The sequence below is a fragment of the Eulemur rufifrons genome, chromosome 14, assembly GCF_041146395.1.
Source record: "Eulemur rufifrons isolate Redbay chromosome 14, OSU_ERuf_1, whole genome shotgun sequence".
Classification (NCBI taxonomy): domain Eukaryota; kingdom Metazoa; phylum Chordata; class Mammalia; order Primates; family Lemuridae; genus Eulemur; species Eulemur rufifrons.
The window spans coordinates 1,182,039-1,195,251 of record NC_090996.1 but is presented as its reverse complement, the minus strand read 5'-3'; the positions used below and the strand labels follow the sequence as shown (position 1 = coordinate 1,195,251).

Sequence of the window (13,213 nt, the reverse complement as noted above, 5' to 3'; positions counted from 1 at the left end):
ACACTCTGGGATGTTTACACAGTGACCACATTGCCTAATGACACATTGCTCAGAGCAGAAACCCGCTATTAATCCACACATGGCTGTATATGCTGTCTTCATATTCAAAGATACAAATAGGTTGTAAATAGAAGGACGGAACAGGGTATGTCACGTCAAAGTAGCCGTAAGAGATGTGGAGTGGCTACACTAACACTAGGCAAAACAGAGTTAACAGAATTTAAGTCAAAAATTGTTGCTATATTCTGCCTATACCTATCTGAAAAAAAAATTGTTGCTAGAGACAAAGGACATTTTATAATGATAAAATGTCTTCCATCAGGAACACAAAATAATTAAACATATATGCACCTAACAACCCCCCCAGAATCCATGGAGCAGAAACTGATAGAACTGAAGGAAGAAATAGTCAATTCAACAATAATAGCTAGAGATTTCTTTTTCTTTTTCTTTTCTTTTCTTTTTTTTTTAAGACAGAGTCTCACTCTGTTGTCCAGCAGGCATCAGCCTAGCTCACAGCAACCTCAAACTCCTGGGCTAAAGCGATCCTCCTGCCTCAGCCTCTTGAGTAGCTGGTCTTGAACTCCTGACCTCAAGTGATCCACCCGCCTCTGCCTCCCAGAGTGCTAGGGTTACAGGCGTGAGCCACCGCGCCTGGCCCAATAGCTGGAGATGTCAATGCTTTACTTTCAATAATGGATAAAACAATTAGATCAACAAGGAAAGAGATCAAGCAGTATTGGAGTACAATCCCCATCTATTTCATTCCTAGGAACACTGTAATCAATTAGCTACTGCCAAGACCTCTGCAAGCCAAGAAATCAGATTGCCAAGTGGTCCCAGCTGCTCTTTGCCGCTGATGTGATGAGCACCTTGTTGGGATCCCCTCATACCCACTGAGATCAGGGGGCTCATCTTAATGGTGTATTTCCTACATCCTTGCCTGGCCTACAAAGGATGGTAACCAGAGAGCTTTTCAAAGATGAAGGTGTTCCCTTCAATGCCTTAGCAAAGAGGAGTGTCTTATGGGTCCTCTTACAGAATATACTTGATAGATTGATTGCACATGATAAATGCAATCTATCACATTCAGCCTTTGGATTCCCTCTTCCTTGTGATACCAGGAAAGCTCTTGCACCTCAATTCATAACTGTAGGCCACTATTAAGTCCAAATTTCAGTCAACCAATCAAATAACCTCTTACAACCAAATTCAGGTACATAAGCCAATACATTATATCTGGAATCTCTAGTAAATGCACCCATATCAGTGAATTTGGCTCTATCTAGTGTTATGTTCTACCCTCATTGGTCTAACATTCTTAGAATCCAATCTGTCTTAATCCATAGGTTTCTGCCAAGATATTAACAATGTCTTGCAGTTCTTTTGGTGTGTAAGCTATTTCCTCCTGGATCATAGCATGTATCTGTCCCCTTGGAACATGGTGAGATTTGACCCTAGTAAATGCCTAGTGGCAACAGGGTGGTTGTGGTGGATTTTGAGGGGAATGAGCATCCACTTTCAAGGCATTTGCTCAGGTGAGGTTATCACAGGGTTTTCAGACAGAGGAAAGTAAGTCTCCTCAGACCCTGAACATCAAGCTACTTCCACTCACAAGGGAGACTCCGAATGACTTAGGAGTTCAATATTGTCTGCTTCATCTGGGTCCGACCAGATTCACCACTTCAAATTTCTGGATCCTGTTATTTCCCAACCAATGCCTTAGTTTTTCCACCAAAAAAAAAAAAAAAAAATGGTGAGACTGTGAATTCAACTGTCATTAAAATTCAGCAAACCACACAATTAAATTGTGTATTTGACTTTCAGCAATATCAGCCCTGGGTCTACATAAGCAAGAGAATGTTTTAGGCTTTGAATTGAGAGTTAATGGACCAGAACTTGTCATTTTCTCTCTACCATAACAAGTGTGCTGAAACGAATCCATCCTACACCACAGTCCTTACTCCTTGGTCATTATTACTGTCATAGCAGTCAAGGATGGTGGCCATTCAGGTTCCAATCGTTTCCAATTGTCAAGGAGCCCAGCCCTGGGCTCAAGCCCAAGGGTGTGACCAAATCAGTCCCCAAATCCCATCTTTGCAGGTCTATCTCCCGGGATCACTCTCAGTACTACTTGTTATATCAGTCAAGGTCCAATCAGGAGATAGAAGCCATAATGGGAAAGTTTAACATAAGAAATGATTAATAGGGGATTGAAATTATAGGGAATTGGCTAATGAGAGCTAAAGACAATTTTAAAGAATGTAGAAGTAGCAGATAGAAGATCAGCTACTATCTCTAGAACTGATATCAAGCATCCAAGGAAGAGTCCTCTCCCCACAGAGCTGAGATCCATACTTCATTTGAAAGGCATGGCAGAGAAATCAGTGACATGCTCCACCAATGGGACCGAATCACGGATCGCTGTTGGAACTAAAAACTGCAGAAGCCCAGTGCCGGAAAGAGCTGTACCAACAGAAGAAACGAGTGCTTTCTACATGTTAGAGAAAGTGTACTTGGTGAGAACACAGTGGTGGAGAAAACCAGACTACTACAGAAGTCAAGCACTGAAGAAAGCTTGCTCTGCATGAGTTCAGCGCTAGAGAAAGGTGTGTGAGGGTCAAGACTGGTGATGGGTGTGCAAAAACAGTCCAAGTGTCAGGAGTCCACTCACTGCAAAAGCAGCACGTGGTCTGGGTTTTTGGTGTCCATGTTGGAGTAGACAGAGGACATGGCGAAGTGGTTGCGAGCTGGGGGCTCTGACCTTCCCAAGGACTCCTCACTCTGGACATGCATCCAGCCCAGGGAAACACCGGGATTTCCCCACATACATGTGCCCCTGCAAAACTGTGCAGCGAGAACAAGAAAAATGAAACCTCAACGGGAACAGAACCAGGAAGGGGATCCCCTTCCTCTCGCAGTGTCCCTCCAGCGCCCTCTACTGACAAAGCATAACATCATGCTTTGTGCAAGGAGAAACGTGTAAATAGGCCAGCCCGTTCTCTCAGAGCAGGTACTGGAGGGTGAATTTGGAGCTTAGTCAATACATTCCAAAACTGACATTGTGGCAGAATCCCCTCATAGGCTCTCTGACTTATAAACTGAGGGCCAAAATGGTAGGAAAGGCTAAACGAGAGCCCCTGGAACTTCCCCTCCCTACAAAGACAATAAGCCAGTAGAAATACCACATTCCTTGGGTAAGCACAGAGATTAATGCCACCATCAAAGAACTGGAAAAAGCAGGGATAGTGACACCTATCACTTGCCCATTTAACTCACCAGTTTGGCCTATGCAGAAGTCAGATGGCTCTGAGAGAATGACTGCAGATCATCATGGACTTTATCAGGTGGTGACTCCAATTGCAGCTACTGTTCCAGATATAGCATCTTTCTTGGAGCAGATCAGTCTGGCCCCTGGCATTTGGTCTGAAGTCATCAACCTGGCTTTTTCTCCGTACCAAGTGCAACGTCCACGAGAAGCAGTTTGCTTTTAGGAGGCAAAGCTACCATGTGTCTCCAGGTTGCCTCAAGACCATGTCACTTCTGCTCTGTCGTGATATAGTCCGCAGAGATCTTGACCATCTTGGCACTCCATGAAACATCGCACTGGTCCACTGCACTGACAGTATTGGATCTAATGAACAGGGAGTAACGAGTACTTTCATTACGCAAACGAGAAAGTGGGAGATAAACCCTACAAAAGTTTCCAGGGCTTGCCACCTCAGTGAAGTTTCTGGGGATTCAGTATCTAGATATCTAAAGATACCTCCTCTTTACAAGTGAAAGACAAGTTGTACCTCATACATACCTCATACCTACTTCGCCCTAAAAGAGGCGCAATGCTTGGTGGGCCTGTTTGGATTTTGGAGGCAACATATCTCGTCAAGGGAGTCACCTGTAAGGCTACCAGTTCTGAGTGGGGATCAGAGCGAGAGAAGGCTTTGCAAGTCCAGGCTGCATCACACGCTGCTCCGCCAGCTGGTACTTAAGATCCAGCAGCTCCAGTGACACTCAGAGTGTCCATGGCGAACAGAGATGCTATATGGAGCCTCTAGCAAGCACCAATAGGAGAATCAAAGCACAGACTCACAGGAGTAAACAAACAAACAAACAAACAAAAAAAAAAAACCTAGGCCATTTTTTTGTAGACAGCTATTCTACTTTTGAGAAACAGCTCTGGCTTGCTACTGGACCTCAGTAGGGACTGAACATCTAACCAGCAGACATCAGATCACCGTGCGACCTGAGGTTCTCCTCACGAATGAATTGTTGTCTGATCAATCCAGTCATAATACTGGGTGTGCACAGGAGCAATTTATCACCAAATGGAAATGGTATATACAAGACCAGGCTTGGAAAGCTCCAGAAGGTATGAGCCATTTACATGCAGGTGGCTCAGATTCCTTTGACACCTCCTCTTGTGGTAGTGTCTTCTCTCCTATTAATGCCTATGGCCTCCTGGGATGCCCCTTACGACCAGTTACCAAGGTAGAGAAAGTCAAGCGTGTTCACAGGGGGGTCTGCGTGACGTGCTGTCATGATCTGATGGTGGACAGCAGCTGCACCACAAGCCCACCTGGGTGACCCTGACCCACAGTGGTGAAGGGAAATCTTTGCAGTGGACAAAATGTTGTGCAGTACGCTTGGTGGTTCACTGTACCTGCCATGAAAATGGCCAGAAGTGCAGACCTGCACTAACCACGGCCAGTTGCCCATGGCTGCTTAGCCAGGGGTTTGGGAGGAACATGACTGGAAGAGTGGTGACAGGACATTTGTATTCTTGTAAGCTTTTTTTTATTTTGGTAGATTTTTATTTTTTTTTTTATTTTTATTTTTTATTTCATCTTGTTGTGGGGGATACAGAATTGCAGGTTACATACGTTGCTCCTGTACCGCCTTTCCCCCCAAGTCAGAGCTCCAGGCGTGTCTGTTCCCCAGGTCGTGCCCGTTGCACCCATCATGAGGTATATATCCCTCCCTTCCCCACCCCCCTTCCCGAGTCAGCACCTTCAAGCGGGACCATTCCCCAAACGGTGTGCAATGCACTCATTGTGTAGGCATACCCCCATCCCCTCCCCCACCCCCCACCTCAGTCTGATCTGCAATTGGTGTCGTTCCCAGATTTGTATTTAGGTGATGATCAGGGAAACCAATTTTCTGGTGAGTACATGTGATGCTTGTTTTTCCATTCTTGGGATACTTCACTTAATATAATGGGTTCCAACTCTCTCCAGGAGAACCATAGAGATGTCGTATCTTCATCATTCCTTATAGCTGAGTAATATTCCATGGTATACATATACCACAGCTTACTAATCCAATCATGTATTGATGGGCATTTGGGTTGTTTCCACATCTTTGCTATTGTGAATTGTGCTGCTATAAACATTCGGGTACATGTGTCTTTGTTACAGAATGACCTTTTTTCCTTTGGGTATATGCCCAGTAATGGGATTGCTGGGTCAAATGGCAGGTCTACTTGAATCTGTTTAAGATACCTCCATAATGCTTTCCACAGGGGTTGCACTAGTTTGCAGTCCCACCAGCAGTGTATTAGTGTTCCTGTCTCTCCACACCCACGCCAACATGTGTTGTTTTGGGTTTTTTTGATAAAGGCCATTCTCATTGGGGTTAAGTGATATCTCATTGTGGTTTTGATTTGCATTTCTCTGATGATTAGGGATGTTGAGCATTTTTTCATATGTTTGTTAGCCATTTTTATATCTTCTTTCGAGAAGTTTCTATTCATGTCATTTGCCCACTTTTTGATAGGGTTGCTTGATTTTTTCTTGCTGATTTTCCTGAGTTCTAAATAGATTCTTGTTCAGTCCTTTATCTGATGTGTAGTATGCAAAAATTTTTTCCCATTCTGTAGGTGGTCTGTTTATTCTCTGGACTGTTTCTTTGGCTGTGCAGAAGCTTTTTAATTTAATCATGTCCCATTCATTTATTTTTGTTGCTGCTGTGATTGCCTTGGGGGTCTTCTTCATAAATTCTTTGCCTAGGCCAATGTCTGTAAGAGTCTTTCCTATATTTTCTTCTAGAATTCTGATTGTATCACGCCTAAGGTTTAAGTCTGTTATCCACCGTGATTTGATTTTTGTGAGAGGTGAAAGCTGTGGGTCCTGTTTCAGTCTTCTACAAGTGGCTAACCAATTCTCCCAGCACCATTTTTTATTTTTTTGAGACAGAGTCTCGCTCTGTTGCCCAGGCTAGAGTGCCGTGGCGTCAGCCTAGCTCACAGCAACCTCAAACTCCTGGGCTCAAGCGATCCTTCTGCCTCAGCCTCCCGAGTAGCTGGGACTACAGGCATGCACCACTATGCCCGGCTAATTTTTTCTATATATTTTTAGTTGTCCAGCTAATTTCTTTCTTTTTTTTTTTTTTAAGCAGAAACAGGGTCTCGCTCTTGCTCAGGCTGGTCTCAAACTCCTGACCTTGAGCGATCCTCCTGCCTTGTAACTTTTTTTTTTAAACAGTCCTGCTCAATCAGTTCTACTTCAGTTGGAGCCATTTCATCCAGGGACTGGCTTGGTCTTCTCTCCTCTGGTTTCTGAGTCCCTTAGATGGGCTGTTAACTTTTCTTTGGCTAGTCATTATTTTATTGACTCTTAGCAGTCAGAACGGGGTGTTAGGTTCTCTCACACAGAGGCAAGTGGTGTAAGACAACAGTGTCCTCTTGAGTGGGACAGTATAATAGTGTGCTAGGGCTGCCATAACAAAGTACCATAGATTGGGTGACTTAAACAACAGAAATGTATTTTCTCACAGTTCGGGAGGCTAAAAGTCCAAGATCAAGGTGCTAGCAGGGTTGGTTTCTTCTGAGGCCCCTCTCCTTGCCTGTTAGATGGCTGTCTTCTCCCTGTGTCTTCACAGCGTCTTTGCTCTGTGCTTGTCTGCATCCAAATTTCCTCCTCATAAGGATATATGTCATATTGGATTAGAGCCCACCCTAATGACCTCATTTAATTTAATTATCTCTTTAAAGACCTTCTGTTCTGAAGTGCCAGGGGTTAGGACTTCAACATATGAATTGGGGGTACGGGGAAGACAGTTCAGTTCCTAACATCCAGTACTGAACAAATCTGAAGACCATTATCCTACAGCCAAGGCACCAGGAGGACGCCTCACCTACAGGGTTTTCAAGTGCGGGCAGGAATCTCTCAAGTCAGCCTACCTGCAGCTCCCTTCCACGTCGTCGAAGGTGAGCAAACTAGGTCAGCTCTTCAAGGGCTGCAGGTGTATGTGTGGGGTTTTGGGGGGTAGGGGAGATGAGAGAGTCCCCCAATTTATATTTCTCTTCTTCCCGAGTTCTGGACCATGTTGCTGAATCCAGAATTAATGACTTGCCCACCCATGGTCACGGGCAGACACCATGACAGGCCTCCCTTGTAAAACTTGGAACTTGGAGGGGCAGGGCAGAACCTAGGTTCTTAGCCAATAGGCTCACTGTCTAGGGGGAAAAACAGAGGAAGGAACAGGAGTATGGATACACCATTTCTCCTTCCTTAGTAGCTCTATTTCTTCCTAAGTCAGGAGATGAGGAAAGGTCAGTAGTTCTGTATCAGGGGACCTCCATCTGCACAAAGGAAACATTAGGAGTGGGGAGAATGTGTTCTCCACACCATCATGCAAGAGAGCTGACACTTGCAGGGAAAAACTTTCAGTTTTCCTGAAGGGATTCCTGAGGTCTCTCCAGCTGAGCTCTTTCATGAAACAAAGTGTATTCGTTTCTGATTGCTACATAACAAACCACCACAAATTTAGAAGCCCAAAGCAACACTGGTTTACTGTCTCACAGTTCTGCAGGTCAGGTCACCTGGGCTTGTCTGGGTCCTCAGCTCGGTGTCTGACGAGGCCAAAGTCAAGGTATTGGCTGAGCAGGGCTCTCATCCAAGGCTTTGGGGGAAGAATCCACTTCCGAGTTCATTTAGGTTGTTGGCCTAATTCCGTTCCTTGCAGCGTAGGACTGTGTTCGCTGCCTCATTCCTCTTGTCGTGGCCGCCTCCATCTTCATGTCAGCAGTGGCTCCAATGCCCCTCATGCCGCAAATCTCTGGCTTCCTGTTCTCCTACCAGCTGGAGAAAACTCTGCTTTGAAATGGCTATCTGATTGCGTTATTGATAATCTCTGCGTCTTAGTATCAACTGACTTGGGACTTTAATCATATCTGCAAAATCCTTGCACAGTTTACCTAGTGTTTGATTGAATCACCAGGGGGCAGCAATCTTAGGGGACCATCTTTAGAATTCTGCCCACCACACCAAGGAATCCCAGTCTGTGCCCTAGACCTTGAGAGAAGGCAGTCCCTCTCTGCCACAGGTTTCTTAGATCCTAAATTAGTACAAAAGATAAGAAACTGTTGGCACTATTAAAACCTACCTACTCCATTATTAACTTATAATCGGTAAGGTAACCGAGGTTGCACACATACCCTCCCTGCCCCTGCCCCTAATAGTGGGTCTCAGAAATGACTACACACAAACAACCCAAATGCCCATCAATACATGATTGGATTAGTAAGCTGTGGTATGTGTATACCATGGAATATTACTCAGCTATAAGAAATAACGGAGATACGACATCTCTATGGTTCTCCTGGAGAGAGTTGGAACCCATTATATTAAGTGAAGTATCCCAAGAATGGAAAAACAAGCATCACATGTACTCACCAGAAAATTGGTTTCCCTGATCATCACCTAAATACACATCTGGGAATGACACCAATCGGATATCAGACTGAGGTGGGGGGTGGGGGAGGGGATGGGGGTATGCCTACACAATGAGTGCATTGCGCACCGTTTGGGGAATGGTCACGCTTGAAGGTGCTGACTCGGGAAGGGGGGGTGGGGAAGGGAGGGATATATACCTACATGATGGGTGCAACGGGCACGACCTCGGGAACAGACACGCCTGGAGCTCTGACTTGGGGGGGAAAGGCGGTACATGGGCAACGTATGTAACCTGCAATTCTGTATCCCCCATAACAATAAGATGAAATAAAAAAAAAAAGATATAAAAAAATGACTACACATTAGAATTTGGGGAACTTTTGTATTAAATTGTAGTAAAATACACTAAAATTTACCATCTTAATCATTCCTAAGTGTACAGTTCAGTAGCATTCACACTGTTGTGAACCATCAGCACCATTCATCTCCAGAACTCTTTTCATCTTGCAGAACTGAAACTGTAAACATTAAACAAGAACTCCCCGTTCTCCTAGGGCCTGGCAACCACCATTCCACTTTCTGTCTCTATGCATTTGACCACTCCAGGTACCTCATGTAAGTGGAATCCTACAGGATTTGTCCTTTTCTAACCAGCTTATTTCATCCAACATAATGTACTCAAGGTTCATCCATGTTGCAACATGGGTCACAATTTCCTTCTTTTTCAAGGCTAATATTCCACTTTGCAAATACCACATTTTGTTTATCCATTCATCTGTCAATAGACACTTGGTTTACTTCCATCCCTTCACTATTATGAATAATGCTACTATGAATATGGGTGTCTAAGTATCTCTTTGAGACTTTGCTTTCAATTATTTGGGGTATATACCCAAAAATTGGAATTGCTGGATCTTTCTGAGAACCTGCCATACTGTTTTCCATAGTGGCTGCACCATTGTACGTTTCCACCAACAGTGCACAAGGGTTTTAATTTCTCCACATCCTCGCCAACACCTGTTATTTTCTGTTTTGTTGATAACAGCCATCCTGATAGGTATGAAGTGGTATCACTGTGGCTTTGATTTGCATTTTCCTAATGATCAGTAATGCTGAGTGTCTTTTCATGTGCTTATTGGTCACTGTATATGTTCTTTGGATAAGTGTCTATTCAAGTCCTCTGTCGTTTTTTAACTGGGTCATTTTGTTGTTGTTGAGTTGTAGGGGTTATTTATATATTCTGGATATTAATCCCTCATCATAGAATCTGGAGATGAGTATATATATATATATATATTTTTTTGTTTGTTTGTTTGTTTGAGACAGAGTCTCGCTCTGTTGCCCAGGCTAGAGTGCCGTGGCATCAGCCTAGCTCACAGCAACCTCAAACTCCTGGGCTCAAGCAATCCTTCTGCCTCAGCCTCCTGAGTCACTGGGACTACAGGCATGCGCCACAATGCCCGGCTAATTTTTTCTCTACATAATTTTAGCTGTCCAGATAATTTCTTTCTATTTTTAGTAGAGATGGGGTCTCGCTCTTGCTCAGGCTGGTCTCGAACTCCTGACCTCAAGTGATCCTCCCGCCTCGGCCTCCCAGAGTGCTAGGGTTACAGGCGTGAGCCACCACACCCGGCCAGAGATCAGTATATTTTTTAAAGCTTCCAAAGTTGAGAACTATTTTCTTAGATGAGGTTGTATGTTTAAATTAGTTCTCATTAGGACACAAGGCTAATTCATCATCTCAGAACAAAATATCGAAATCTCCTTCCACCTGGTTACTTTATGTGTTCATCAATCCTGTCCAGTCATGGTAGGGCCTTGCTTTTCCCAGTTATTGGACTCGGTTCTCTGGTTCTATCCTTTCCTCCTTACACAAACAGAAAAGAGTTCACATATATTCCTTGTAGAGGAAAAACAGAAGAAACAAAATATCCACGTGTTAATACACTCCTACTTACAATTTTATACATATCTTCTTATCCTCTTTCTTAGATAGTACAACTAACTTTTTGAAAACTCTATCTTAATTTTCTACTTAAGTAAAATGATTATTATATATTTTAGGGTGCTCAAATTGTTACAGCTTGGACAGTGGTGGTCCATTTAATTACATCTTTGTCTTTATACTACAACCCCAATATCTTTGAAAACATCCTTGCTTTCTGGTATTAACAGGATGCTATAGATCCATCCTGATTCCTTTGTTTTAAGAAATGGAATCAGGGCCGGGCACAGTGACTCACACCTGTAATCCTAGCACTCTGGAAGGCTGAGGCGGGAGGACCGTTTGAGCTCAGGCGTTCGAGACTAGCCTGAGCAAGAGCGAGATCCCGTCTCTACTAAAAATAGAAAGAAATTAGCTGGACAACTAAAAATATATAGAAAAAATTAGCCAGGCATGGTGGTCCCCGCTACTCGGGAGGCTGAGGTAGAAGGATCACTTGAGACCAGGAGTTTGAGGTTGCTGTGAGCTAGGCTGAAGCCACAGCACTCTAGCCTGGGCAACAGAGTGAGACTCTGTCTCAAAAAAAAAAAAAAAAAAAGAAAGAAAGAAATGGAATCAGCTGCCCTCCAAGCACTCCTAATGGTAACACTAATACGCACCAACATCTGGGCATTAGGGATGTACACGAGTGTTCAGAGGGGTATGATAAAGTACTGTATCTCATTTGGTGACAGAGTTGGGAAAAAAATTCTGAAGGGTAAAAGTTTATATTGGTCTTTCCAATTTAACATGTCACTGATGTGCCTTGCCTTTCTGATCGTCTGTGGAGCCACCCACCACACTGATAGAACCCTTGGAGGCTGCTGTTACCATTATCTTATAGTTGAACAAACTGAGACTGCAAGAAGTTGTATAACTTGTAAGTAAGTGTGGGATCTGGGATCCAACCCCAGCGCTAATTTAAGAAACTGAGTTCCTACACGGTTCTCACAAGGCCCTCCCTCAACCTCTGCCTGCTGTCAAAAATACAGAACTTAGTCGTTTGCAAAAGACTTTCCACTAAGTTGTCCCATTTAAGGCTCCCAAGATAGGGTCTTCCTAGTTGTCGATGGGTGAGAAGATGGAACATTACCCAGATTGTTCTTTTCTCCCTGTAGGATTCGGGAGTGAGAGTGACAAGGCGAGCGCTCCATGAGAAAGGCCTGAAGACAGAGCCCCTCAGGAGGCTCCTTCCCAGGAGAGGCCTCCGGACGAATGCCCGGCCCAGTTCCACAGTGCCAGACACGAGAGCTCCCGGGGCAGGAAGCAAGGCCCCGAGGGCACCCAGGACGATCCCTCAGGGTAAGGGGAGGTGAGCAGGCTCCCCAGGCAAGACAAGGCCCTTAGGCCTCCCTTGGCCGCCCCCAGATCCAGCCACCTGACCGTGCCCGAGGGCGGAAAGAGCTCCCCAGCTCAACACCCACCGCGACAACATTGGGGTGAGCGGCCCTACACCTGCCCGAACCCAAGGTCACAGCACCCACCCTGCTCGCCACCAGCTCCCGCACAGTGTGGGAAGCGCTCAGGGCAGCATGCGGCCCGCACCCAGCGCCCAGGCGGCCTTGCTGCTGGGCCTCGCCGCGCCTGAGTGCCGGGGAGCGGCTGCACCCGGGCTGCCTCGCCCCCGCCTCACGCACCCGCGCGGCCACCGCCCAACGGCCCGTGTGTGCGCGCCGGAGTCCCCGCGGCCGCGCCTTCAGCCCCGGGAGACTGGTCGAGTTCCGCGGGCGTAGCCAGTCACGAGGCAGCACTGCGCGGGCCCCCGCCCGGGCAAGGCGTGAAGCGCAGGCGCAGAGCCTCCTGCCGCACCACGTGACGCCCACGCATGCGCCGAGACCCCAGCGAGGCAGCCGCGCCTGCCCTCGGGGCCTCGGGGTGCCGGATCTGCTGCCCAGGTGGCCTCCGGCGCCGGAGGATGCGCGGCAAGAGCTTCCACCGGGGTGCCAGCCTGGCCAGTCAACCTGGGAACCCACATGGACGAGTGGCGTTTGAGCGGGGACTTCTGGCGCAGCCCTGAGCCGGCCTCACCTACCTGGAAAATCCTCGGCTGGAGAAGTCCGGGGCGAATGGGCCATTTGAGTGGGTCCAAGGGCTTTCACCAAGCTCTCGCTTCCTGACTTCACTGTTGGGCTTGTACTAGGAAATAATAACGCCTCCAATTTACTGAGGGTTTACTCTGTGCCAGGCATTGTGATTGATGTCATTTAATCCTCACAACATCCCTGTGACATAGGTATTCTCATTATCAGCATTTTGCAGATGGAGAGACTGCAGACTCCGAGAGGTTAAGGAATCTGCCTAAAGTCACACAGCCAGTATGTGGCGAAGCAGCATTCAGACCCACATCTGCCTACCTGACTCCGCAACCCACCCTGCTGTGCCACTTCTCTTGCTGGGACACGGTGGGGTTAAGGCTGTGGATTGGACAGGGCCTCCATTTCTGGAGCATTCATTTTTCTCAGTGGTAAATTTTATAAAACACTTTTTACACTATAGTGAGCAGATATTCCCTGGTATGAAAGTTAACATTTATACCAACGATTGAGATGAAATTCGA

The 13,213-nt window shown here is 46.0% G+C and overlaps 1 protein-coding gene across 1 annotated transcript in view; it reads left to right on the top strand.

Annotated features, from left to right (window-relative positions):
- BCL7C (BAF chromatin remodeling complex subunit BCL7C) overlaps positions 1 to 11,972 on the top strand; it is a 40,265-nt gene extending 28,293 nt beyond the window's left edge. Inside the window, exon 6 of the mRNA XM_069486049.1 lies at positions 11,775 to 11,972. Within this exon, the coding sequence (XP_069342150.1) occupies positions 11,775 to 11,972 (198 nt within the window). The remainder of the gene's footprint in view (positions 1 to 11,774) is intronic.
- Positions 11,973 to 13,213: the final 1,241 nt, after the last annotated feature.